At 40.7% G+C, this 26,434-nt stretch overlaps 1 protein-coding gene across 1 annotated transcript; it reads left to right on the top strand.

Annotated features, from left to right (window-relative positions):
- The first annotated feature begins 1,999 nt into the window (after positions 1 to 1,999).
- Positions 2,000 to 25,993, top strand: slc9a7 (solute carrier family 9 member 7). Its single transcript, XM_042415862.1, is given in 18 exon segments — positions 2,000 to 3,116; positions 5,433 to 5,635; positions 5,715 to 5,792; positions 7,332 to 7,408; positions 7,553 to 7,665; positions 7,753 to 7,858; positions 8,214 to 8,355; positions 8,493 to 8,598; positions 9,517 to 9,605; positions 10,162 to 10,275; positions 10,575 to 10,686; positions 10,782 to 10,935; positions 14,245 to 14,307; positions 16,561 to 16,624; positions 17,737 to 17,819; positions 19,290 to 19,395; positions 21,567 to 21,824; positions 21,826 to 25,993. Coding segments are annotated over 18 exon segments (2,460 nt in total). The 5' UTR covers positions 2,000 to 2,836; the 3' UTR covers positions 22,138 to 25,993.
- The last annotated feature ends 441 nt before the right edge of the window (positions 25,994 to 26,434 follow it).

Raw genomic sequence — 26,434 nt, 5'->3', positions numbered from 1 at the left:
CGAACGCATCGTCATCTACACATTGGACACACCTCTCCAACTGGGTGTTGTCTTGTTCCCACAACAAGCTGCTTACTGTACAATGTGGAAATATCTTATATAAAATAATAATAATACCATGCGATGAAGTTAAATGACTGAAAAGTAGCGAATCATGTAAGATCATGCAAATGTGCCGAGATGTCGGTGTTTTTTTGTTTGTTTATTTGTTTTTACCAGTCAGGGAAAGTCTATATTTGTAATGTTGTTATGAAGTTTGAGCTATAGTGAAAAAGCACACAATCCTACGACACAAACGACATGTAACCGTGCCCAATTAGATCAGATTACCTTGCAACTTAAGCCACAAGGCCACTCTAATAATAGGTAATAATCCCCCATGGTTCCTCTGTGAAAGATGCTCTAAGGCCTGGCCTTTCTGTACATCCCCTTTTCATTCATAACCATAATGTGACATAGGTGCAGTTGAAATACAGAAGAAGGGATGTTTTAAGACCTATAAAAGTACATGTCTGACATGGTTTTTCCAGAAGTTCAATTACCTCATTAAAATCCTTAAAATACCATCTCATTCTTCCTCATTGAAAGATCCAGACTCTATGACTATGCAAATATTTTTCATGTCTAAAGTTTAACTGTAAGATGTCTCCTACTTCTCTGAAAAATCCATTCTCATCACTGTCGTGCAATTGCATAATGGACCACGATTGGCTCCAAACTAGTTCTTATGTCACAAATCATGCTCAAGTACATGCGTTGACCTCAGATTTAAAGTGAGCACAGAGAAACTTTCCTCCTTCCGCTGACGGAAACAGCCTGCTATTGTCAAACTCTGCATATAAATCATTTTGCACGGTGAAGCTAACACATCCAACTGTAAGCAAAATATTTTTTTGAGTGGAGGGGGACTTAAAACCAAAACCTTCAGGGTGTGTTTAACTCCTCAGAAATGACAGTATACACACATTTAAGTAATGTGTGTATACTTTAACTCACGTGTGGATGGTGAATGGTAAAAGCTCTATTAAATGAGATTCTGAGTATTACATTTCATAAAGTGTGAAGGATACAAGAGTTGCTGGGTGAGACGCAGGACAGGAAATAGTCCACTGTCAGGATTAAAAATTAAATTACTGCTAAAGTGGAGGGATTTTGGTGGAGGAGTCTTGTGAACAGCGGTACACATACAATACAATTTTTCTTTCCCTCTAATAACTAATTCTGCCTGTCACTCATTATGATATCAGAAAACACTCACTATGAGAAAACATGCGTCAGTGTGGTGAGTGCCTGCATGAAATGTATTATCAGGTGTTATTATTGCATCCGTTTTGAATTTAGTTGATGAAACTTGCCCTTTTCTCACTCCCACAACACTTTATTTCTCAATGACTGCAAACATCTTGCAGTCATGGCTGCAGGTCATGGCCGGATTAACCTGTTAGGTGGCCTAAGGACAAATATTCGCGCCCGCCTCCTCCAAACAAACAAACACACACACACACACACACACACACACACACACACACACACACACAACACATGCACACACAATGCTAGAGTCACGTTCACCTGACTAATGTAAATTCAATATTCCAATTAATAATCTTCATTTAACTCTGCTTTGTCCCAAACAATTCATGACTGAAATATGTGGCTCCGCTACATTTACAAGTTAGTTGCTAACTTTGTCCTACTGCCATTTGCTGCTGTGCAAGTACCATATCTGAGCTTATTCGCTGAAAATAGCTATCTGTTGCTGCTGCTGCTGGAAATGAGGTTAATGAGAGCAGTAAGGGTGAATCAAAACAGGAAGGTGGTGGGCTGTAACACTAAAATAGTGAACTGAAGGAAGCTGAAACCCTCTGTAGAGCTGAGTGGAAACTGGTCATAATCCTCTGTAGGTTTGACAATATTAGCCACCTCCCTCACGTTACTCACAGTCATTTGATCCATTCTTAAATTAAAAATATTGATCAGAGCAACTTTAAGGTTACATGGATTTACTGCAAGTAAACAATAACAGTGTCACATATCTGCTAAGCTAGAGGGGCCAACTAACATTTCTACTTTGGAGCCTAAGAGCCGATGTTGTTGAGTACGGTGATGATTGTCTGTGGGTCTTCACAAGTAATACCCTACCTTTCACTTTACACAAGTCATTTGATCTATTTTTAATATAAAAATATTGATTAGTGCAGCTCTAAAGTCTTAACACTAGATATTGAAACTGGTCCAACAGAATAAACGTGCACATGTACATTTTTTCAGCAAATTCCTCAACAAATTTGCAAATAGTTACATTATGTGCAACTGACAAACAGGAATCTGATATTTTTGGGGCTTTGCCCAGTTGAAATCCAGCCTTTCCAGCTGCTGCGACCCCCAATCATCACTACCTCTCACCCCCACTAGTGTCACTACCAAGGCCACATCATCCAAAGCGGATATTTGCTTTTACTTTTCTTGCAAAGGGGCAAGTTTTAACGTCCAAGCACAGCAAGTGTCAATTTCCTGTTTTGAGGAGGACCAAGCACTGAATTGCAAAATCATCAAAATCCCAGGACAATGACTCAGTAGCTTCATATCGGCCGACTTGGTGTGTGCCTGTGTGATTTGGTCTCCTCCACAAGGGCAGCGCAGTCTCCCTCCGGAACGGTTTCCTCGCCTTTTTTACATCGCGCAGTGTACCTTTAAAAGGTTGACCTCGCCGGTCTACGATCTGTGAGCACTGGATTGTTTTCCCACTCGGCTCAGCTGTGTGTACCTTCCAACAGTGACATGGCATAGAGGCGGTGTGCTGTCAGCAGCAGCAGCAGCAGCAGCATCCTGCGCAATGGACGCTCTCCGACAGCCGAAGCGGAGCGGAGTCCGCGCCGCGCTGGAGACGATGATGCCGGCTTGGATATTACTGAACACGATGTCCGGACTGAAGGCGGAGGGCGCCGGAATGGAAGAACTTGCCACCGAGAAGGAGGCGGAGGAAAGTCACCGACAGGACAGCGTTAATTTGCTGACATTCATTTTACTGCTGACCTTAACGATTCTCACCATATGGCTCTTCAAGCACAGACGGGTCCGTTTCCTTCACGAAACCGGACTGGCAATGATTTACGGTGAGTCTTATACTAGGTTATATGTTGAGTGCACACACGCTCTCCTTCACAACTACCACCACCTTCCCGCAGGCTTTGCATGATTCAGTCTCCCTGGTGGTTGCACAGAGGCTGCACATAGGCGATGAGGAGACAAACCTGAACAGATCATTTAAGTCTGAATAAATGCACCGACGCGCCTCCGCATTTCCACCCGCTCACATTGCTCCTAATTGTCCGGCCCGGTGCTAATTTAATTCTAGAAGGTGCTTTCGGCTGCTCAGCCTCGTCTACTCTCCACCAGGCTGCTGCTTGTGCAGCTTTATCCCTGACTGACCGGGGATCAGTATCTGAAGGCACTTATGCAATGCCTGTGCTATCATGAATTAGATTACAGTGACCCTGATGTATTTTATATTATTTTATCCCCTGTGATTCCATTATACTATCCTAAAAATATATCTCATACACTTTTTTTTTAGTAGAATATCCTCTTGACTTGTTTTTTAATACAAATGTTTGATATAGCCTCTTAAAAGCTTTCTAAGTGCTTCACAGGGGGAAAAGAAAAGGGATAGATGATAGAAAAAGATACAGTTTTGCATGTGTTGTATGTAGTAACCCTCATTGCCTGCTCAGATTGCAGCCAGTAAAAGCCTATATCTAACCAACATCTGCATCATCCATGCTGAGTGTATGCTTGTTCCTCATATTCATCAGTGTGCAGGGCTGTCATCAGTGAGTTTATGTTGATTTCTACTGGGACATCTACATAAACACAGAATATTGACTGGATAGACTGATGCCACATACAGTGTAAAGCTGCTCAGGAAACAATCTTTCTGAGCAGCAGTGAAATTTAAGAGAAGAAAGTCTTCAATTAACAAATCAAAGTCTGTCTTTATCTTCTGAATTTATGAAAACAAAAACATGGTCAGAGTCAGCGACTGCTGTCTGCCACAATATGTGGCAAGTCATGCTGAGCTAAACAAGGTGGGAACAAGGTAGAGAATGTAGTAGTGACACATCTGTGTTGCGTTTCTCTGGAATGATTCCAGTCGGTGCTGCAAATGTCACTTATTAACCAGATATCAGATGAGAACGACAGACTTTGGTTTGTCTTTTGCAAGTGCTTTGTTGAGTTTTTCCAGTTAGTTGGCCTTCATGGTTTAATTAAAACCAGCTTCAGTTCTTCACATGGTAGTTATCATCTAATACTAAATCAGAAACAGAAATTGAGAGTAACATTATTGTTGAGATTTACTATTTTCAGAGATGGTGAAATAATCCTCCTTCTGGTTTAGGTGTAGGGCTTATGTGCCTATGCAGTATGTGTCATATACATCAATAGTACAGCTTCTATTAGTGTATTACTTTCATATCATTATTTCTCTCAAGCTGTTTTTCAAAATCTCAAGCTCTCAGAAATATAGCTTTGGTTAGTTCAGTTTGATATTATGAAGTTTAAACTTGTGTTAGATCAGACTGTTTATATCTGTTGGACTGTCACCAGGATGAATGTGCTGCCAAGTGGGCACCTTGTCACAATATTGATTTGGTGAATAAAGAGCAACCTCTAAAGAAATCCTTCTTTTCAGTTGATTACTGTGGAGTAGCTATAAGCACATATTCAGAAGTCTGTGGTGTCAACTCTGAGAGAAAACATGACATGTTGCAGGACAAACATCTTTTTAAATGCTCATTATCCTTTTATGGTGGTTCCCAGTTCAAAAACATGAAAAGTCCCCCAGCTGGAAAGAACCTAAAATTCTTGACTGGGAAATTTGAGTATCTTTTGAACGTAATTGACACAACAGGGGGTTTATTCTCAAATATTACCCAAAGTCAACACTATGCTGATATGCTTATGCCTGCAGCAAAACTGTCATCATGTGTGTGTGTGTGTGTGTGTGTGGTTAGGCCAAAGCCAGTGTTATGTACATGGTTAACCCTCTGGTAGGAAGAGTGAACGCAGTGCTGGCAGCTTTGCCAGAGGATTTATGTTCTCTGACTGCCTGCCTCATCTCTTCCTCCTGGCTTTAGCTCTCCCCACAAGCTCCCGCTTACCGTCTCCCCATTTTTCTTCCTTGCTCTGCTGCTTTCTGCGTTGTCACAGCCTGAACCTGTGGGGTTCAGGCTGAACCTGCGGGCTTGTAAAGCAGAAGCACCCAGAGAATAATTTAGCACTGAACACTTGATGAGTTTGCCTCAGTGGCATTTAGTTTTGGATAATTGTAGATGCGTTTTCCTGTTGTTATTATCTGTGTAATTGAAAAGGTTATAATCATTGAAAAAGCTCAAATTTATGCATTCTTCTCTCTCTTCTGATTTTCTCAGGTTTGCTGGTAGGTGTGATTCTGCGTTACGGCATCCCCGCCACCAGCTACAACAACAAAACACCACCGAGCTGCTCTCTGAAGGAAGGGCCTGTCAGCACCCTGCTGCTCAATGTCAGCGGCAAGTTCTTTGAGTACACCCTCAAAGGAGAGATCAACTCCCGCGAGATTCACAATGTGGAGCAGAATGATATGCTGCGCAAAGTAAGACAAAAAACCCCATCAATTCTTCACTTCTGCATTCCTCACATTTATTCAATTAACCTTTTCTTTTCTCCTCCAGGTGACATTTGACCCTGAAGTGTTCTTCAACATATTGCTGCCTCCGATTATTTTCCACGCTGGCTACAGTCTAAAGAAGGTGAGACGTAACATTTTGTGACTAATTCAAATCTTTAGTCAAAGGCTGCATTTGTATGTGACACATTAACATGCGATGATGTTGTTGGGGCAGGTGGATGCACTGTATCTGCTGCCACAAACTGCTGTCTCATTGGACAGATGGTTAGCTAAGAAAAGCTCTCATTGGCCAAACTGTGAGAGCGTTCAGTGTTTACTGTACATAAGTGGCCCTTTTGAGGGGAAGTCCAGAGCAGATGTCTTTCGTTTCCTCTCTGGTATTTGGGCTGGCACAAAAAAAACGGCTGACGCTGACAATATGAGCAATTTGTCCTTTTGACTGTTGTAGAGCGCGCTCTTAAAATTGATTTGTTTTGTTCTGGGGAAATCTTGAGATGGCTTAGCACTGTTTATTAGTACTTCATCACCATATTTATGTAAAAATTCAGGTTTTGGCACAATGAATGAGAACTGTGGGTTGCAGATCTCCAGTAGAGGTGCTTAAGTGTCTCAACCTTGAGATAATGGAGAGTGAAATGTGTTTAAACAGCTGGTGACATCTGATCTGTGGTCGTAGTGTGAGAGCGTAACTCAGCCAATTATACTGTGACAGATAACATCAAGGAGTAGGGGGGATGAGGGGAAATGGCCTTGTGCTTTGCTACTGTGCAGAAGTGGTTGTGTGGTGGTTTAGTTTTAATTCCGTTTTTATCCATACTTAATGTTTTTTAGGGCTGCAGCTAATGATTATTTTCATTATTAGTTCATCTATCATTTCTTTAATTAACAGTTCATCCTATAAAGTGACAAATACTCATCACTGTTTTCCAGAGCCCAACACAACATCTTCAAATTGCTTGTTTTATCCGACCAACAATCCAAAATGTAAAGATGTCCAATATAAAATAATGTATGAGTGAAGCCGAAATTGTTCTCTAATATGTTTAGAAAAACCAGTCTCTATAATGGGTTTTACCCACTAAAGCAACAAAGAATCCTGTCTTCAATGGCTTTTCTGTTTTTCTAGAGAAACTGCCATTCAAGAATTTGCTGAGTCAAACATCTGGCCTCAGGAAATAGGAAGCAGGAGGTCATGTCAGCCTTAAAGTACACTTTTTTTTTTTTTTTTTTACAAAGAGAGATGTTCACTGAATGTCTTCAATACTTGTGTGCTTCTTTGGTTCTTACCTTGTCGATTCAGTTAATTATCTGGTTTAGATCATCTCAGCAAAACCAGCAGGATTGTAACTCGTGTGCGAATAATCAAGTAATCATCACAGTATTTTCTTTCTTTCATCAAAATATCATTCCTGGCAGTCACAGTCAAGGAAAAGACACGTTTCCTAGAGAAATCTCAATTAGAATTTTTTGTTTCATACAGACATTGATGGATTTTGGGTGGAGCTCAGCTATGGAGGTGATCCGTAGAGGCCTTTGAGTTGTGCTGTTTGTTTGTTGTACAACCAGTCAAACAGCTGAAACTTTGTACACAATTGTTACACTTCTCTTTCCTTTCTTTTGTTTTTCTTTCCTCATCTTATTCTCCTTTTTTCTCTTCCAGAGACACTTCTTCAGGAACCTGGGCTCCATCATAACGTACGCGTTTCTCGGCACTGCTATCTCATGCTTTGTTATCGGGTGAGTGTCTGCTTTCTGTTCATGAAATGTCAGTTTAAAATCAGGAACTTACTGAATATTCGTCTGTTGTGAGCTCAGGTTACTTCTCGCTTGACTGAAACACACATTTTTTTTCTCCTCTCCTCTCTGGTTTTCCATCTCCAGGAATCTGATGTACGGTGTGGTCAAACTGATGCAAGTGGTCGGACAGCTGACCGACAAGTTCTACTACACTGACTGCCTTTTCTTTGGTGCCATCATCTCTGCCACAGACCCAGGTATGACACATACGTGCTGACAATCAGCCAAGAAAATGTGATGCAGTTTACGTATCTGAAATTAAATGATGCTATTTCTGCGTGTAGTGACCGTGTTGGCCATCTTTAATGAGCTGCACGCAGACGGGGATCTCTACGCTCTGCTGTTTGGAGAAAGCGTTATGAATGACGCAGTGGCCATTGTGCTTTCCTCGTAAGTCTCATTTCTGTCACGCTTTCCTTCCCTCTGCACCAGATAAAGGTCTTTATACCGATAAGGATTCTAAGCTCCTTTTCCCTCCTGATGTTGAAATACAAAACTGAAGTGTGAGACAGAGCAGACAGCTCTCTGCCTCCCTCTGCTGGAAGATTGCAAGTCACCTCCTACTGGAATGTGAAAGGATTTTATGACCAATTCTTTTCATACAGTTCGGTAGATTTATAAGAAAATTAACAATATCATGGACACAGAGGCACAATTAATTTTCAAAAAAGCCAAAATGAGATGAAAAATGTATTATTAATAATGAAAATAACAGCCTCATCCTGTTTTTTTATTTGCATTTCAGGTCTATTGTGGCTTATCAGCCAAGTGGAGCAAACACACACATGTTTGATGCCTCGGCCTTTTTCAAGTCAGTGGGGGTTTTCCTGGGTATTTTCAGTGGCTCCTTTGTGATGGGTGCAGCCACAGGAGTGGTCACTGCTCTCATATCCTTCTGCTTTGAAATGAAATGAGTGGTATAAGGTCTGATGTTTAGAGTGACATCAGCCTTTGGCAAGTAGCTATGATCTAGTTGTGGTTAATAAAGTCCCTGAATAGTGTTGTTCTTTAACTCCACTCCTACGTCACCAAGTTTACCAAGCTGCACTGCTTCCCGCTGCTGGAGACGGCCCTCTTCTTCCTCATGTCCTGGAGCACGTTCCTGCTGGCAGAGGCCTGCGGGTTCACAGGTGAGCTGTTCCAGGACATGGCTTTGAAGGAAATGCTTTCAATTTGGGAAGTAGGCACTAGACATCTGTGGTCAGGATGCGAAACAGTAAAAGCTTACATGTTCAGCATCTGTCAGACTCCTATCTGACCTGAAACTATCAAAATTTGACATTTTGAAAAGGAAAAAAAGCTCATGATCCCAGGCTTACGAAAAAGTGGCATCTGGCATATGCAGGCAAGGTGAAAAAAATAAAGCCAGAGGATTTTCAAAGGAAAAATAAGATACATTTATAACATATCCAAAAGGTGACAAACTATGAAAATAGAAGGTTTTTGATAGATACAAATTTTATTCTTTTACTTATTATAATCAAACCAGGAATGTTGCATTTATGTGACCATTTGGGTATTTTGACACTTTTTGGCCAAGAAGATCCTTCTAGTTCTTTCTTCTACATGACTGATCATTAAAAAGAAAACTTTGGACTTTCAACAGAACCTTTAATATGTAAAAAATGCTTACATACTAAAGATAGACTGTGAATTTTCTTGTTCTCAATCACAACTCTACCCAGATAGAGCCTCTTTAATTACAATTAAATTCATGATTATGTTGAATAACATAATTATGAGCCATTTATGCTAACTGATGGTAAACCATCCTCGGAGAGCTGGATCTGTCTGTCGTACAAATGAAATGTGACAGGGACTTGAATACAGATTACACAGCAGATGTGCAGCAGATGAAATGAGCAGACAGCAGAATACACAGCGCAGCAACAAGAGGATTGAAAAGCTAATCTTTAATGATCATGTGTCCAAATCGGTAAATTGTCCCATTGGATATTCAAATTATTCAGCCCAGCCTCTGCAGTACACTCTGTTTGTTGGAGTCATTGTATCGAGCCCTCTAAATGTTTGTGTGTTGTCTCTTACAGGCGTCGTGGCCGTGCTCTTCTGTGGCATCACGCAGGCTCACTATACCTACAACAACCTCTCTGAAGAGTCCACAAAACGCACCAAGCAGGTAGCATCTGGCCACTTCCTGCACATGTCGCCCTGTTTTAGTTTGGACTGTTTTGAACCCCCTGATAGTATGAACCTGATGCCAGATGGCTCAATGATCAGCCTGCTGTGACCTTAATCGGGGCTGTCTGAGGACATCCCTCCTGAGTGTTTAGTTTCCCAGGGGGGGTTCAGTCTTGAGGACAGGGTACAGATTAGCACATAGACAACACACAGCGTGACACATTTCGGATCAGAGCTCCAAGTATCTTGTTATTCAGTTTCAAAGAAAGCGGCACACTCGCAGTGTAATGGCAAAGTACATGTAGATTAAAACAAGATTATTCTGTCTACATGTTGGTGTGTCTGCCCTTGTACCGTGCCTCCCACTCGGAGTAGACGCAGTCAGCTCTGTAATCATCATGGCTGCCAGGGAGCCTGCCGCTCTGTCAGCCTGAGAGAGAAAAGCAAAATGAGCTCCCTCATGAACCCGAACCTTTTTAAGGCTTTTTCTGAGATTTTTTTAAAAATACATTTGTAAATTGAAATCATGACATATTGTGATGTTTTCCATGCAGCTCTTTGAGGTCCTTCATTTCCTGGCTGAGAATTTCATCTTCTCCTACATGGGCTTGGCTCTGTTCACCTTCCAGAACCACATTTTCAGCCCCATCTTCATCATCGGGGCTTTTGTATCCTTTTTCAAAGCATGCATTTTTCTGTTTCCAGTTGGGATTAAGCCTTTCATAGAGTACGAATTCTCCACATCTGCATAAATGGGCCATAGTTGATGACTTGCTATGATGTCCCTGCCGACAGGCCAGAGTTTTGGTTGAAGTTCCAGCCTGTTAAGCCCAAAGTCAAGGTCCCCTGTGGAGAATATTTATTTTTGTACCACTAAAAATCAGATAATTCAGAGAAAACTTTAATGTATTACATGTTATGTAACACTGTACAGTTACAAATTTCTTGACCGCTCCCTGTCTGCCAGCTCTCTATATTCATTGGAAGAGCCTTCAACATTTACCCGCTCTCCTTCCTGCTCAACCTTGGTCGAAGGCACAAGATCAAAGGAAACTTCCAGCACATGATGATGTTTGCTGGTATGGAAAAGCCACATTATTTTTTTCCTCATCACGTCAGGTTTGAACGTGGTTTGGTTCCATGATTTGATTTTCCTGGATGTGACTCTCTACAGGTCTGCGCGGGGCGATGGCTTTCGCCTTAGCCATCAGGGACACAGCCACGTACGCCCGGCAGATGATGTTCACCACAACGCTGCTCATTGTCTTCTTCACTGTCTGGGTGTTTGGTGGTGGGACCACACCCATGCTGTCTTGGCTACACATCAGGTAAAATGACCATTACATTAACCTTTTTTTTTGCCATTTGTTGATTTATGAACGAGACATAATTCATCCTCCATAAGTCAAGAAATACAGCTCTCAAGATTGAAATGCAAAGAAACCCAAATACATCTACCCAACATTTCCCAGTTCATCAGAAGTACAGCAACACTCAGATTCTTTTTTTAGAAAAAAACTGGTAGCAAAATTGTGTAGAGTACAAATCCTTAAAAGAAAAAACTATTTTGTATCCTAGAACAAAGTCAGATGAACTATTCAACATTCCCTCTATATTTGGATGAATCCACATGTCGTCTCAACCGAACATTTTTCAAATATGAAAGAAAAGTGTCATAAAAATCTTCAAAAATATGCAGAGTTCTGCCTCTCTTTGCAAAATAACTAATCATATTTAGTATTCTACATATTCTGTTTTCTAAATTGAGTATGGCACTTAAATTATACAGACATAGAGTAAAATGGCCAAAAAACCCAGATAAACTCCTGCTGAGGGTAACTAGCAGCCACATTTAAATCACAAATTCAGTTGTATGAAAATATGAATCAATGTCTTCTATAACCTACATTATAAATGTTAACAATAGATTGTCAGACCCTCGAAAAACTGAGCCAAATTTAATTCCTATAAATAATCAAAATAAAGTGAATTTATTATTATTTATTTCTGATTGCATTCCCTGAAGATTATCCAAAGGGAATTATGTATTATGTATTATGTAGGCTCAATGGAAGTGATTTTTTTTTTTTTGGGTTAAAATAATCAGCCTAAAAAGACATAAAATGAAGCCATTACAGCTTTTCTATCAGTTACGGAGTTTACCTGCCAGCCGTTAAGCGTTAAACCCTTTTGTGTCTCAATTTCACTGCTTCTCTACTTTCATACAGTAATATGTTGAGCTTTAATTAAGCATGGCTGATTTCTCCTGTGACATGTAGTTCAGTTGCCATCGACATTATTAGATTTATCTTGTGTTGCCAGGAGATGGGGCCAGAGTGCTCCACTGCTGCTGACTTCCCATCTTTCATTTCTTCCTCTCAGAGCTTATAGTCACTCAGACTTACTGTATGTTGCATCTTTGAAGGAATTCCCTGCGTTTTCTACTGTAGACCTCACTATTAGTTCTCCGCTCTCAGATTGAACTCTTGAACACAAACTCTTGAAAATGAGGTCATTCCTGAGACAGAGGTGATACTGAATCTACAGTTATATCAGGTATTTTCTCACCATTCTGCCACAACATGAGCATTCCCAACCACACATGTTATTAGTTAGGGGTGGTGCTTGTTTATTTGGAGCGCAGCCTCAAATATTTTTGCCTGACCATGATGCACTGGGAGGCTCTATTTGTCATGATAAAGCGGATTATGTGTCGGTGGTGTGTGTGTGTGTGTGTGACAGCAGCAACAGCCTGAGTGAACAGGCTCTGTTTAATATGAGTAATGCCTCCTCAGTCCGAGCAGGAACTATTGTGTTTGGTGGCTGTTTAGAGCGCTGCCAAAATCTCCCCTGTGAACTTGTCGCCATGGTAACTGGGACATGCGGCATACGGCAGGAGGATATCAGCCATGCTCCTCTGTGATCCTTGTATCATCCTCTGTATATGTGCATAAATTTACACATTTTTAGGCTCTGTATGGGAAGTACTTTAAACACTGAGGAGTGATCGGACATTAAAAAAATATGACAACATGCATACTTACAATATAACCAATCTGTTATTGAATCGTGTTTTCCCCTTCATTTAATACTGAAGATTAAATTTTCAAGATGGCATTTGCTATTTTTTTTATGACTCCTCTTGCCCGGGGAGCCAGAAAGAAGCATTCACTGTGAGGCATGATGATGATGAGCAGGACATGATGGAGGACTGCTGCTGGGATAGAAAGTGTCTGATGTGAGAGGAGACGCTGCTGGTTTCTGTTATTGGGTTTTGATGGATGGTCTGTTAGCAGGAAGGCATGCAGCTTATCACCAAGCCCCGGCAGAGCAGTCATCGAGACAGAGGGAGATTGCTCTGTGCTCACACTCGGTCAATAATTGCTTTCGTCCTTTAGATTTGATTGTGGTGGAATATTACTGTATAATCTCGAAAAGGCTACATTTTCTGACTTGAAGCGTGCTCGCAGCTGAAAATTTGCAGTTGAACACAAAAGGCATGTACATATGAGCATGATTTGCATCACAACCACAAACAGTTTGGAGCCAATTGAGGACCAGTAAACAACTTACACAAAATGAGATGTGGAAACTTGAAGCCTCCGGTGCACGTACACTGAGAAAGACATTTTGTGTCCAGCAGTTAAATTTTTGAAATGAAAAATATTTGCGTATTCAGAGATTCTGAATTTTTCCACGAGGGAGAAGAAATAGATATAATTTAAGGATTTTTAACAAGGTGACTGAACATTTTTTGAGGAATAAAAACATGTCAGACACAATTTATTATTCCAAGTAAAGGATTTTTCTATGTCCTGAAAATGTCTGGAGGGGGTCTGTAAGTTTAAGCACTGAAAAATTACATGACAATGCTGAAAGGAGTTCAAATGAAGTTCAAGCACTGAGAAGACTGAGAAGTGAGATGAATTCACCAGGAAGTATCACCTGAGGTGTAACCACTGAAAACAGGTGAAAGAGATGAAAGCAGCGGAACTGTTGGTTGACATGTAAGCGCTGAAAGCAGTTGAATTGTTAGTTGAGGAACTCCAGTTCTTTCATCCAGCGGTTTTTTGTTATTTTATGATGTGTATGCCTGAACATCTGCTCAGCCTCTGTGCCAAGTTGGAGGATTAGTGCATGTCCCCAAAACAGAGGATCATATTTGGCTGAGACTGTTGCCACTTACTGTTTTTAAAACACTGAGTGGTCACTGTTAACTGCTTAAACTCTCATTTATACTTAGCCCTCCATTAAACCAACACTGACCGTGACGTAACTTTGAACTTCAAAATGATACGGATGATTCCTTTTTAACCAGTGTGACAGAATATAGAAGCTTTTCATGCACAAAAAAACACTTTGATTCTTGAGAAAAAAACATTTCTCAGTTAAAAGTAGTTAATAGAAGTTCTCGTCTGTATCTAATGTTAAGATCAAATTGGAGAGATCAGAGATGTGTGTCAATACAGTTCCTCCTATGAGAATCTTAATACATGAGATGGCTATTTTTTATACGTAGATAAAGTCCCACAAAAAAGCTAAATATACCTCTTAATACTTTTCTCTTCAACTTTAATGAGCCTTTTTTTCTGCTCTAATGTGCTTGATACTGAGTGTACGTGTTTATGATGTGACAGAGTTGGGAACAGCGCGGCATTGCAGGAGCCGCGACGTCAGCTTGGATTGTGGGAGTACGTCAGGTGCTGTATCTGAGTGTGAACTCTTTGACAGTAAGTGGTGTTGGGGAAGCGTGCAGTTGCTTAAGATGGAAATTCTTTTCACTGTTTACTTCTATTTTTCTGGTGACGGGTACTATGGGGTATAAATATCAGAGCCGAAAGAGAAGTTGGAACTCTCAAGAATATAATAAATATTTCACAGACCGACTGGAGAGGTTGGTGTCAGAATTTAAAAAAATGAAATTGATTATTGAGATATAATCTTTTAAGAAAGAAAACAGTGGTTTTTCACAGACAGAAAACCACTGTGTCACGCAGCAGCCCATCTCTGGTGGAGCTAATGCTGGTTACTGTAGCATGATCAAGTGCTTTGTTCAAGGTTTTCTCTGGATGGTGTGAAAACTGGAGTTTGTTTTCTCTTGTACCTCTGTGGACTGTGCACAAGTTTATCACACAGCAATGTGAAGAACAAATCACACATCTCGTTCCGCAGAAGCACCTTGACAGACCTGTGTGAACTGATGTTAAAAGTATTTGTAAAAGAGGAAAGTAATAAGAGCCGTCTCATGATGGTTCTTCCATTTATACTCCGTTCAGGGTTGCACATCTTCCCTGGAAGACAGAAACCCAGCAAACAAAATTGCTTGTGAGGAACATTTGATAGATTTAAGTAGAGAAGGGGATGGTTTCAGGATTAGGATTAAAGGTTAGTGGGAGAATTGAAACCAGTGGAATGCTCTCTTATATAAGTATGGGTGTGTATATGAGCACGTGTGACTGTTCTGTATTGTTTCTTATCGGAGGAAACGTGCGTTAGGCTGAGCCTTTCTCTTCTTGGGGCCCCAGCAGTGTGTCTTAATGTGATTTCTCTCAGATACTTCCTGACACGGCGCCGCCAGAGTTTGCACCTCTTTGTTTTTGAAGGCTCTTTGACCTCTGTGCAGCCTCTACCCCCTGAAGATCCTCTGTGTGTGTGTGTGTGTGTGTGCGTGTAGTTTAGAAGGAAGCAAGTTCTTCAAGGCTCAAGGTTTTTGAGCAGTCAGACACTCTTAGCCTGCTCCTTCTCAAGCAGCTGGGGTGGAAAACGGAAGGAAAAATGCTGTTCCTCAATCACTCAGAAGTGATATTTTTGTACAGCTGTCATGGAAAAGTCTAAAGATAACCATTCACATTAGCTGAACCGTCACCTGCACTGTGCCAGTTGTAAGTTCAGACGTAACCATGAAAGGCTACACTTCTCCTCCTTGGCTTCTGTCCACAAGGATTACACTCAACTGCTCCAGAGCTTATGTGAATTAAAAGTGCCCCTTTAAAATCTGCTTGTGTTCAGTTTTAATCCCTCTCTGCTGGTAAGAGACACCAGGTGGAAATTACTTATGCCCAGCTATGAAAACTATAAATATGTGCTGTCGTAATTTCAGTGGTATAGTTTGAGAAATCTGCTCATTTTCTTTCTTGCTGAGAGTTATATGAGATTTATACCACTCTCAAGTGTGTATGGTAAAAATGAAGCTGCTGTCAGCAGCTCTGGTATGGTGCTAACCGGCTGCTGACAGTAGCTAAGAGCCGTATAGATCTTCTCATCTAACTCTCTCCATGAAAGCAAACAAGCAGTTTGTCCTTTTAAATTGTAATAGTTTAAATATGGTAGTTTATTAGTTCTGCTTGCCTGGTTTAAGAGACAAATATGAAAACACAGCATGTGTTTGATGTTAAACACAGACACACATAACTAGCTCTATCACATTAACTTTTTCTTGGTCCCTGCATGCATGTCTCTCTATCACGGGGTCAGTGGTGACTGCATGGGCTTTTTTTTTATAAGGTTGCGGTTTTCTGATTTGGGTCATGACCCATAAAGGTATTTGTGATTTCTAATCTTTCTTTCATCTCCTTTTCTAGGAATTATTTCTCATTTCGCATTTCTCAGCCCCCCAAAAGGTCAACCAAAAAGTGCTTTGATGTGGGTTTTTAAATCAACTCCAGACACAGCAAAGAGGCCAAATCTGACTTCTGCAGGTGCAGTAGCCTAAAAAAACACAGTACTTCTGTGTTAAAGGAAACAGTCTGAAAACATAGAACAGATGTCACAGGTAGGGAAATTACCTACAAACAGCATAAAATGGGGCTGACAAATGCTGCTACCGTAACCACATCTAACCAAATATGAGCCACATCTGTAACAGCGCTTGCAGTGATTTAGCTTGTCCAAAGTTAAATAGCTTTTTTTATTAGTTGTTAATATTGTCTTTCTACTTTCCTCCTGTGTTGCAGGGTCGGTGTGGATCCAGATCAAGACCTGCAGCCCTCTGCAGATAGCTTCCAGGTCTTACAGGGGGTGAGGATCCCACTCAGAACTCATTTATTTTTGCTAGTCCTGCTCTCACAGCTGATACTCTTCCACTTCTGCAATTTTATGTCGATGCAGAGCACAGTCAGCAAGTCTGAAGACACTTAAATAGATCCGTTTGTCATGAAAAATGGAGGCGAATTTGCTGGAAGAGACAGCGGAAGCAGAATGGCACGATTAGTTGTGGTGTACAATATGCTTGGAATTATTTTTCAGTAGATGATGATGATTATGATGATGAATAATTTGTACAAAGTTATTGCTGGTTGAGTGTTATCTACCCTGTTAAATTGCATCCCACTGTCCCATGTAGTTATAGTATTACTGTGAGCCAAGGCTTGGGATTATGCCCATGGGGGTGGGTGCAGGTTACCATGGAGCTAGGATGTGATGTTAGTACTTACACTGCTCAGATTGCTACAGACTTACATTATTATTAAAGTGAGGTGTTTTAGTTTGTTCTCTGTATTGTGAATAGCATTTTATATTTACTTTAAAGCCACTGAAAACATGGTGTCAGATCTTAGAAGAGTACTGCACTGATGTAGCTTCACACTCCTATAACACTGTTGTGCTCACGATGGACAGTTTAAAAGAAAAAAGATGCTGAACAGACTTTGATGTGTAAAATTAGTGCAGTTCCCCCTTAAGTGTGACATTACATATTCAGTACCAAATGTGCAAAAGTTAAAGATCAGAAAAAATAGTGTTGGTCAATATTTTGTTCACCATCTTGCTGAGAGTTAGATGAGAAGATGGATACCACTCTCATGTCTGTCCGTTCGATATGAAGCGAAAAGCCAGCAGACGGTTAGTGTAGTTTAGCATAAAGACTGAAAACAACTACAGCTACTAGCCTGGATCCACTTCAAACCAGTGAAACATCAGCACAGTCAAAAACACACACACGAAATCTCTCATGTGAAATAACCCAAATGGCTGATTGAGAAAATAAGTTTTCAGGCTTGTTTGTCACAGAGTTATTATAATTCCAAACATCATTTACATCTGTAGGGCCCCAAGCGCTTATGGATCCAGATCTTTGTATGCAGCATGTGTAGAAGATGAGAATATAATGACTTTTCCATGTTTTTCCTCAGGATGGCCCCCAAGGTGAGGGACAAAGTAAAACCAAACAGGAGAGTGCCTGGCTGTTCAGAATGTGGTACACCTTTGATCACAAGTATCCTTTGTGCGCCCTGCTTTACAGAAACAATGAAAGTATGACTATCGTTTGCCTTCAGACCACAAGTTTATTAATTGTTCAAACTAACTGATATCTCGTCGAACCACCTTTACCATCTCCTCTTACTCTGGCTGCAAAAACAGAGCCGAGTAAATGTGTTTAGCAGCTCTCCTCCGTCCTTCCCTTTCTGGGGAACAACTGCCTCCCCAGGTGGCTGATTGTGTAGCTGCTTGTGAGCGGAGCAGCTGTGGCAGACAGTGGAGACTTTCTCCCTGGTGACACATGCTAGAGGCAGCTGAAGCGAGCAGGGTGGATTTCTCTCACATTTTGACTGCAGAAGCTGAGATAAACATACATGACTCAGGGCTTTGGTGTGGGGAGTTCAGTGACTTGTGGTGACATGCAGGGTGCAAAATTAATTTTTTTTTTTGTCCACTGGCCAAATGACTAGTGAATGTTCAAATTTTACCAGCCACTCAATAGATAACCTTTTTTTTTTGGCTTGTGAGTGAGGAAAATCTACCAGCTGCTTACATATCTTCCTAGCATTTGGTTGGTGCTAATTTTGTGCCCTGGTGACATGTAAGGGCTGTAGCTGACTGTGCACCTCAGCCGGTGGTTTTTCATTTGCAGCAACGCTTTTGATTTCGGTTTAAACAATATAAATGTTCTGACAGGGAGCAGACTGCCTCTCTACACAAAGAGACCAGTGACCTGACCAGTTGAACAGTGCATCAGAGTGCAATACAGCCTGTCTAATTATAAACAAGAGGCAGAGAAGCCCGCTGTTTCACTCTCTACTGCAGCCAAGCATCACAAAATTACTTTATCCTCAGCTGCTCACAGAATTCCTTGCAGATTTAAACTCCAAATATATCTTGCTGGCAGACAGCCTCCACAATATTAAGCCATAATTCATCTGCTGAAATGTATTTGTTTTTCTGCAGGAAAGAACTTCTCGTAGGAAATGAATGACCTCGAGATGTGTTTTAATTAAAATATAAAGATAGTTTAAACTGTTTTATACTGGAATAAGCTTGTGTAAACTGTGTTTTGTCAGATTTTTGGCTACTGCTTTCCAGTAAGGCATCCTTTATAAAGGGTTTACTACCTGTAACCAATAGTTTCATTAATGGTTAATAAATGAATAATAAATAAAGTTAGTTAGACAGTTATAAGCCATTAAAAAGGGCAACTTTTGGGATGCCAGATTGTGGAAAATCCTCCTCCAGACACTTGCTTTTGTGTTTTTAGCTCTTTAGTTCATCAGAACTGTTCGGCCACTTACCTTCTGGAAAAAAGCTGCAGGGTCATCTGGATCAAAATCTATTTATTAACAACTTATAAACATTTACATCTGCAGAACTCTGTGAGAGTAATTGAGAATCTCAGTACCCCTAATTAATGACTTACTAACTTTTATAACTGCTCATACTCTTTGAGTCACTCTCCTTAATAACTGCCCAGTTACCTTAAACCGATCCTGACACACAGCGGCCCGCCGCTCACCTCCACTCTGCCCAGCTACTGCGGCCCTCTGGCGAGCTGTCTGACCAGCCCCCAGGCATACGAGGTGAGTGTCCACATGCACATCCACAAATAAACAGCAGGCACACCGCAAATACGCAGTGACACTCCTCCATGACCACTGATCCGTGAAAAATACATGTTCACGCTGTAGAAACTGCAGAAAGTCTATTCACTGCACAATGTGCGGTCAGAGGTTTTTTAAAGGGATAGTTTGACATTTTGGGAACTACACTTCATTCACTTTCTAGCTGAGAGTTAGATGAGAATATTGTATATTGTATATATTAATATATATATATATAATATATATTAAATATGCAGCCGGCTGCTGGTTATCTTAGCTTAGCATAAAGACTGGAAACAGGGGGAAACAGCTAGCCTGGCTCTGTCTGAAGGTAACAAAATCCGCCTAAAAGTAGCCTATGATGCTGAATAAATAAAAAAGATTGATCTTAACCATTGTTCACATCAGCTATAAGCATGAGTTATTTTCCTGTGTTCAGACCTGAGCCCTCAGGAAGGCTCTCTTTGAATACTGAAGGTTTTTCTCTCAGGAGAATTGTAATATCGTCAAAGTATTCTCGGTGCCTGCCAGTAAATGTACAAAGCACCGGGGCCTTCAGCAAGAGAGAAAATGGACGGTCAAGAAGCCTTTTTGCATTCAGTGGGCACAAAAGGCCCTTTTCAGCGCCACCTCAATGATGATCGGGTTCTGAAAGACATTGCGCTCCGATATTTTAAACACACAAACACCCATTGACAAGGCAGTCACACTTGGATTCACTCTTGCTAGTTTTCCTTTTCTTTTCATGTGACATACTTTCATGTGGGGGCTTTTGGCTATTATAGCCTCCTTTCACAGCAACCCACAGAGCCTGTCACAGTGAGGATACAAAATCTAAACTGCATCTCTTCACTGTGAGAGTTTTTCCTCTTTAAATTAAATTCTCTGAAAGTTTAGTTCTGTCTTCTGTTCTGTATCCCTAAATATTTGTCTCTCCGGTTTGCTGCTGTTGGTATGCCAGCACAGGGCTGGCTGGCAGGCGAGCCATGAATTTAGCTGGTTGTTCATATAATCAGGACCGTCCAGTGCTCTGTGTTGCCAAGCAGGGAGAAACAGGATTAAATAAAGCTCCCTGCCTGGTTCTTCTTCGGTTATGGATATTATGAAATCTGGAGGGAATAAAATGCCCCACAAACAAAGGAGATTTTTGGTTCCCACTGACCCCATATTGTATAACATTTAAAATGTGATTATAGATGTTCTTCCCAAGCTAGATAGTTCTGAAAAAAATACGTAATAACACAGATTTAACAATTCTGTCTAAAGAACCAGAAATGCGTTAGTCTCAATAGTTTCAGTACTGTCTGTGACACACAAGCCCATTGGTCCCTAAGTTGTTAATATTTTAAAATGGGTAATTAATAATACCATAAAGGATGTGGGTGCTGTAGTTTTTTTTAGCAAATGGTACTCAAACAGGAAGTGCATTTATTTTTAACTGCAGATTTTTTTCCCCTCTGTCTTTATTCTTTTACACTTTTACACTAGCTTATTAAAATGAATATATTTATTTTTTCTTTGTCCTAGTATAATCACTATTTCAATTTGAACATGACTCATAACCCTTTTTAACTACATAAAATGCCTGATGGATTAATTGTGAGTTTTTTTTTTCCCTGCCTATATAATTGTTGGAGAGAAGAGGTTATGTAATTGTGTTGTTTTTTTTCTGATCCCTTCATCTGAGTAATCCCCGTGTTGACCTGATGTTAACTCATTCTCTTCTCCCCGGGGACATGGGCGATATTGATTGTCAGTCAGTCAATTAGAGCTGTGAAGGCCTCATGCCACAGTTTGAGAGCTATTACATACTCAGAATGCAATATGTGCTTTTAAATTAAGTGTCTAACTTGTAGACTTGAAATGTGTGTCATTACTGCACATATCTTTCATCACTGTAAGGATGGTGTACATGTTTATGAGCAGCCTGTGGTTTCCTGTGTTACCGCTCTTTAATGAAGCGGATGCATTGCAGGCTGCTAAGTGAAAGTCTCCCTCCTTCCCTTATGTAAATCCATAGTGTCCTTTATGAGCCTTTGCACTGTTAATGTCAGTCTGTTCATTTCTTCACACCACATTCATCCGCACTGTGCGTCCTGCATCTGTCACGCCATCCTTCCCCTCATGTTCCATTGTGGATGTGTTTGCAGAACCACGAGCAGCTGAGAGACCACGACTCTGACCTCATTCGTAACGACGGCGACCTGACCTTCATGTTTGGTGACACCTCCATCACAGCCAACGGGGCGTCCGGTGGTGGGGTGGACGGTGCCGGGGGGTCAGGCTGGAGCGCCAATGGAAAAAGGAGCGGCAGCACCTCAGAGGAGGCGCTGGAACGTGAGCTGGACTCCAGGGAGCAGGAGCTGCTGAGCCGCGGCACACGCCTGGTTTTCCCCATCGAGGATCACGTCTGACCCTCCTTTCCTTCCGCCTGTGCTGTCAAACCTCCCTGACCTCACCCCTAGACCGCCTCGCCCTCGGCTCTCTTCTCATCCTGCGGGCAGAGCGTCCAGTCCTTCAGAGATAAGACAAAGTGGAGATATGGGAGTAGACAAGAGGGGAGGGTTCAGAGTGACTCTGAGCTCCAGGCCCGAGAGCAGAGTTCAAGGAGCATTTCATCCTCATCACAGAGACGGAGTTTATCCTCCAGGAGACATGTGTCCTCTTGTGCATCAGGAGACTAACTCTCCACGCTGTTATACTGTGATTCAGTTTTACTGATTCTTTTTTTTTTGTTTTGTTTTGTTTCCTCTGCATAAACAGGATTGAAACCTTTATGCAGGATATGGGGACAAGATGCGAGACTCAATCTGCACTGCTGAAACTGTGACACTTTGTGTGTTCAGCTGGCGTGGAAAAGTAGTAGAAAAATGAAATATTGCCCAGCAGCACTCTCTCATCATGTCATCTGACCAGTTTTCTGTCTTCACAGTACATTAGTTAGCACTGAGATGATGCTAAGTGACTTCTTTGCCATCACACCCCATCTAGATGCTAAAACAAGTCCAAACAAAACAAATGTTAATGGTTTATAGATTAAACATGGCTTCTCTGGTTAATTTGTACTATTCATCTGTTCAGTTTGTCAGTGAAGCTTTCTGCAGTTTCACACAAAAGCATCTGTGTGGAGGAGATTCTGGCATGTGAGTAGCACAGAGAGGGACAGCGAACGTTTTGCTCTCTCCACCACCACCACAGCTCGTCATGGGTGAAGTAACAGGGGTGAAGAATACGAGCATGTAAATAGCTACAATGCTGAGCTTTGTTTCTCCTCAGAGCGACCGCTCCTTTCAGTGCATTACATCCCATGACTGTTACAAATAGCATCTGTGTATCTTGTCTTTGAGCTGGCCTGGATCATTATCTGTGTTAAGGGCTGGCTTTCACAACAATAATATGAACAAGCAACAGAAGTGTTTTGATGCTAATTACATTGTTTCTCCTGAGATGATGATTTCCCAAAACTTAAAATATCATCATGAATTATAAAGTCTTAAATAGTTAAAAAGGAATTTTAACACTGTCAAATAAAAGGCAGGCCTTATAATATAATAATTCTGATTACTTTGCACTATTGCTACATTGTTTGCAGATTGAAAAATGTTTAAAATTATAAAATGCAATGACATGTTTGCACAGGTTAGATTTTTGAGTCTTCATTAGAGCAGTACAGCAAAGTTTGAGGATGGAATAGTTCTTCAAACACCACAAGATTTCATCTGACAACCTCACAGTGCTTAGACATTTTAAAGTAGAAAAAAAGGAGAAGGTCTGAATACCAAACGCTTACCACCCAGGATTAGTGCTTACACATACCCTGACAAAGCAGAACTCACCTTTTACCTGCATCAGCATCGTGTATATTCTTAAACTGTGGTGTCTCTGGACTGTTTACCCTATATACTCACATCAAATGCTTGTTGAACTTGTTAGCACTTTAACTGAACTATGAAGTGAGTTGGTCTCATAAATCACTAATATCAAGTATTTTAATGGAAGATTTTGTAAAACTAGCGTCTCGCCTGTTGGTCTTAAACCTTAGTTCCTGGGTTAACTGCAATATATATTAACACACATAAGTTTCTAATTTGTGTTGTCCTGTTCTTGTTCGGAGACAATTTCTTAACACACATTTCCATTTTGCGGGGAAAAAAAAAATCCAATCAGAAGACTGATTTTCGTAGAACATGATGCAATGATTTTGAACATCATTTGGATGAGATGATCTAAAAGTAATAGTTTGACATTTTGGGAAGTGCGCTTCTTCACTTAGTTAGATAAAAATCAATGCCACTCTTATATCTTTCCTTTAAATGTGAAGCTACAGCCAGCAGCCAGTTAGCTTAGTTTAGCACAAAGAAAAACAGGGGGAAACAGCTAGCCTAGCGCTGTCTGATGGTAACAAATCTGCCTGCCAGTACCTATAAAGCTCACCAACTAGCACATTATATCTTGTTTGTTTAATCTGCACAAAAACTGCAGAGTAAAAATGGCAATTTACAGTTTTACATGTCGAGTCATGTGCTGAATTATTTTGAATTAGGCTACTATTAGGCAGATTTTGCTTTTTTTTTGATTTTGGACACCTTTGGCTAGCTGTTATCCCCCATTTCCAGCTAAGCTAAGCTAACTGGCTGCTGGCTGTAGCTTCATTTAACTCACTGCCAAAAAATGTAAAAGTGAAGTTGCTTATTAGTTCTCTGGAAGTCACTGCACATAAATAATAGTAATGCAGAAACTTCCCTAAGCATTGATTTTAAGTAACCTGAATTCCCTTATTTCCTGAAATTGGACTAACATTGGCTGATAATAAATAGGAACACATGTTGTTCCCTTTAATCAATCAATCAATCAAGTTTATTTGTCACATGTAATCATATAAGGTACAATCACAGTGAAATGTAATCCTATCACTGTGATTGTACCTTTAGTGGGCTGATGGCATCCTGCATTGTTACAGAAAATGATGTGAACCTCCTGCTGTTATGGTTTCTCTTTTGGTACCAAATGAATGCATGTCGTCCCAACTGTGGATAGATTCATGTGTTCAGCAGGTGGATAACATCAAATACAGCATACAGTACATGACATCATTTCACCTGTGGCCCAGTTACCATCTACACAGAACAGTTTAACTGGTAAGAGGCTCAACTCCAGCATGCAAATCCTTCATAACTGATTCTGAGCTTCTGAATTTCGCTTGCCAAGCAAATCTCTGTTGGCTGCCATTTATCCACAGTAGAACACTGAGCCCTATTGTTTTTTTTCTACATGGTGATTTGTCTCACTCCACATAAACTATAGAAATGTTTCATTATTTATAATGCATCAGTTACTCGTTGACCTTCTAATTACATATCCTCACTGTTTGTAGTGCACTCTTTGGAATTTCCTCCCACGCAGCATGATTATGAGGGGAAATATTTGGTCATTTGCCTTCAAGATGTTACGTTTAGCTCTTTTCCTACAAATGTAAATACTAGCACATTATCTGGCACATTATATACATGTATCCAGGCCCTTTAGGCTGGAGGAGCCTCTGATTGAACCAACATAGTTGTTCTGGGAGTAGGAAGATGTTACTCTGTTGCTTCTTTTTTGTGTTCCCTTTACCACGTCTAGACATCTGAGCCTCTCCCCATTTTGAATTCACCATGCAGCACGTGTCGCCTTTGTTTTCTCCTTCGACTGCACACGGTGGCTCCTGCATTTATGTATGAGTACACAAGGGCAGGTGTGAAAGGCATGATTGTGTAAGTTGAATCTGAGGCTTTCGCACAAGGGAGAAGGCACGCACAAATTTTATGATGCACTGAGGACTTCCAAGAGGAAATGAATCTAGTTATGTAAGCTGTTGCCAAGCAGGATGGACTGTGGGTCATTTAAACTCTAGCTGGAGTGAGAAGTAATGTGAAGCATAGCACTGTGCTCTCTGACGAACATCTCTGCAGTCTGATGATAGGGAAGTTTGTCTGTATCAAGGGCATTAAAATAATCACATTCATTTTGTCTCAACAAGCCATTATTGTTAGATTCTGTGATCGTTAATCTCTCTTCTGTTATATGGAAAGGTCACACAGCCTGAAGATTTGCATTCTTCATACCATATGATCATGGTATGAATGTGAAAACTGACTGTTGATCATATCTGTAGTGGATTTCTGTATGATTCCGGCTGTACTTACTAACAAAAGTGCATAAAAAGGCAACATAGCTCCTGTATGTTAACACACTGAGTTCAAACTGACTTTGAGTTTTTCTTTGAGATGTTGGAGAACTTTATGGACTTCATGTAAAACTTAAATGTTGGCGAAGACATTAGCAGAGTTTGGCACTTTACCTCGAGCAGAGGACACTCGCGGGACTCTTATATAACCTTCATGCGCACTCATCTCTCTCCAGACTGTTGTGCTGTCAGTTGTCTTGCTGGCTATATTTACTTGCTCTCTGTACCTGAGAAATATGAGATGTAGCTCAGTTGTCAATATGTGCACCTGTTGTTTCTAGTAGCAACTGGCTGCCTGGTTCTACCTGCCATGGTTTGCATGTCAACATGTTAATAAAAATTGTTAAACTATAAGTCACCCAGTTGTCTTTTATTTAGGTCTAAGAAGCCATCACATGAAGTTTGCATTGTTTAGGGTTAACATCAGGGTTAAATGCATCAGATTACATCACTGTCTTGCATACTTTTTCTTATTCTTTTGTGCTTTTTTCCCCCTCAATTAAAGCTTGCAATTTCATGCAGTTTGATCAAATGTTATTTGCATATTGAATGAAATGATCCTGGAAAAACAAGTTTTTTAAAAGTCAAAAGTCACAGTTTATATGCTGATTCATGGTGATTCATGTCAAAATGTGAGTGATTTTTTTTGTAGCTGTCTGTTATGACTTTTCTTTTTGATAACTTTTACTTGGAGTTATTAATATTAAAATTCAATCCCCACTGACATCTATTGGATTTACATTTCAGCCAGTAACTGCACTGATGTTTCAAAAAGATAATTATTGCCAGATG

This window comes from Thunnus maccoyii, chromosome 7 (genome assembly GCF_910596095.1).
Source record: "Thunnus maccoyii chromosome 7, fThuMac1.1, whole genome shotgun sequence".
Lineage (NCBI taxonomy): Eukaryota > Metazoa > Chordata > Actinopteri > Scombriformes > Scombridae > Thunnus > Thunnus maccoyii.
The sequence above is the reverse complement of the archived record's forward strand: the minus strand, read 5'-3'. Positions and strand labels throughout refer to the sequence as shown.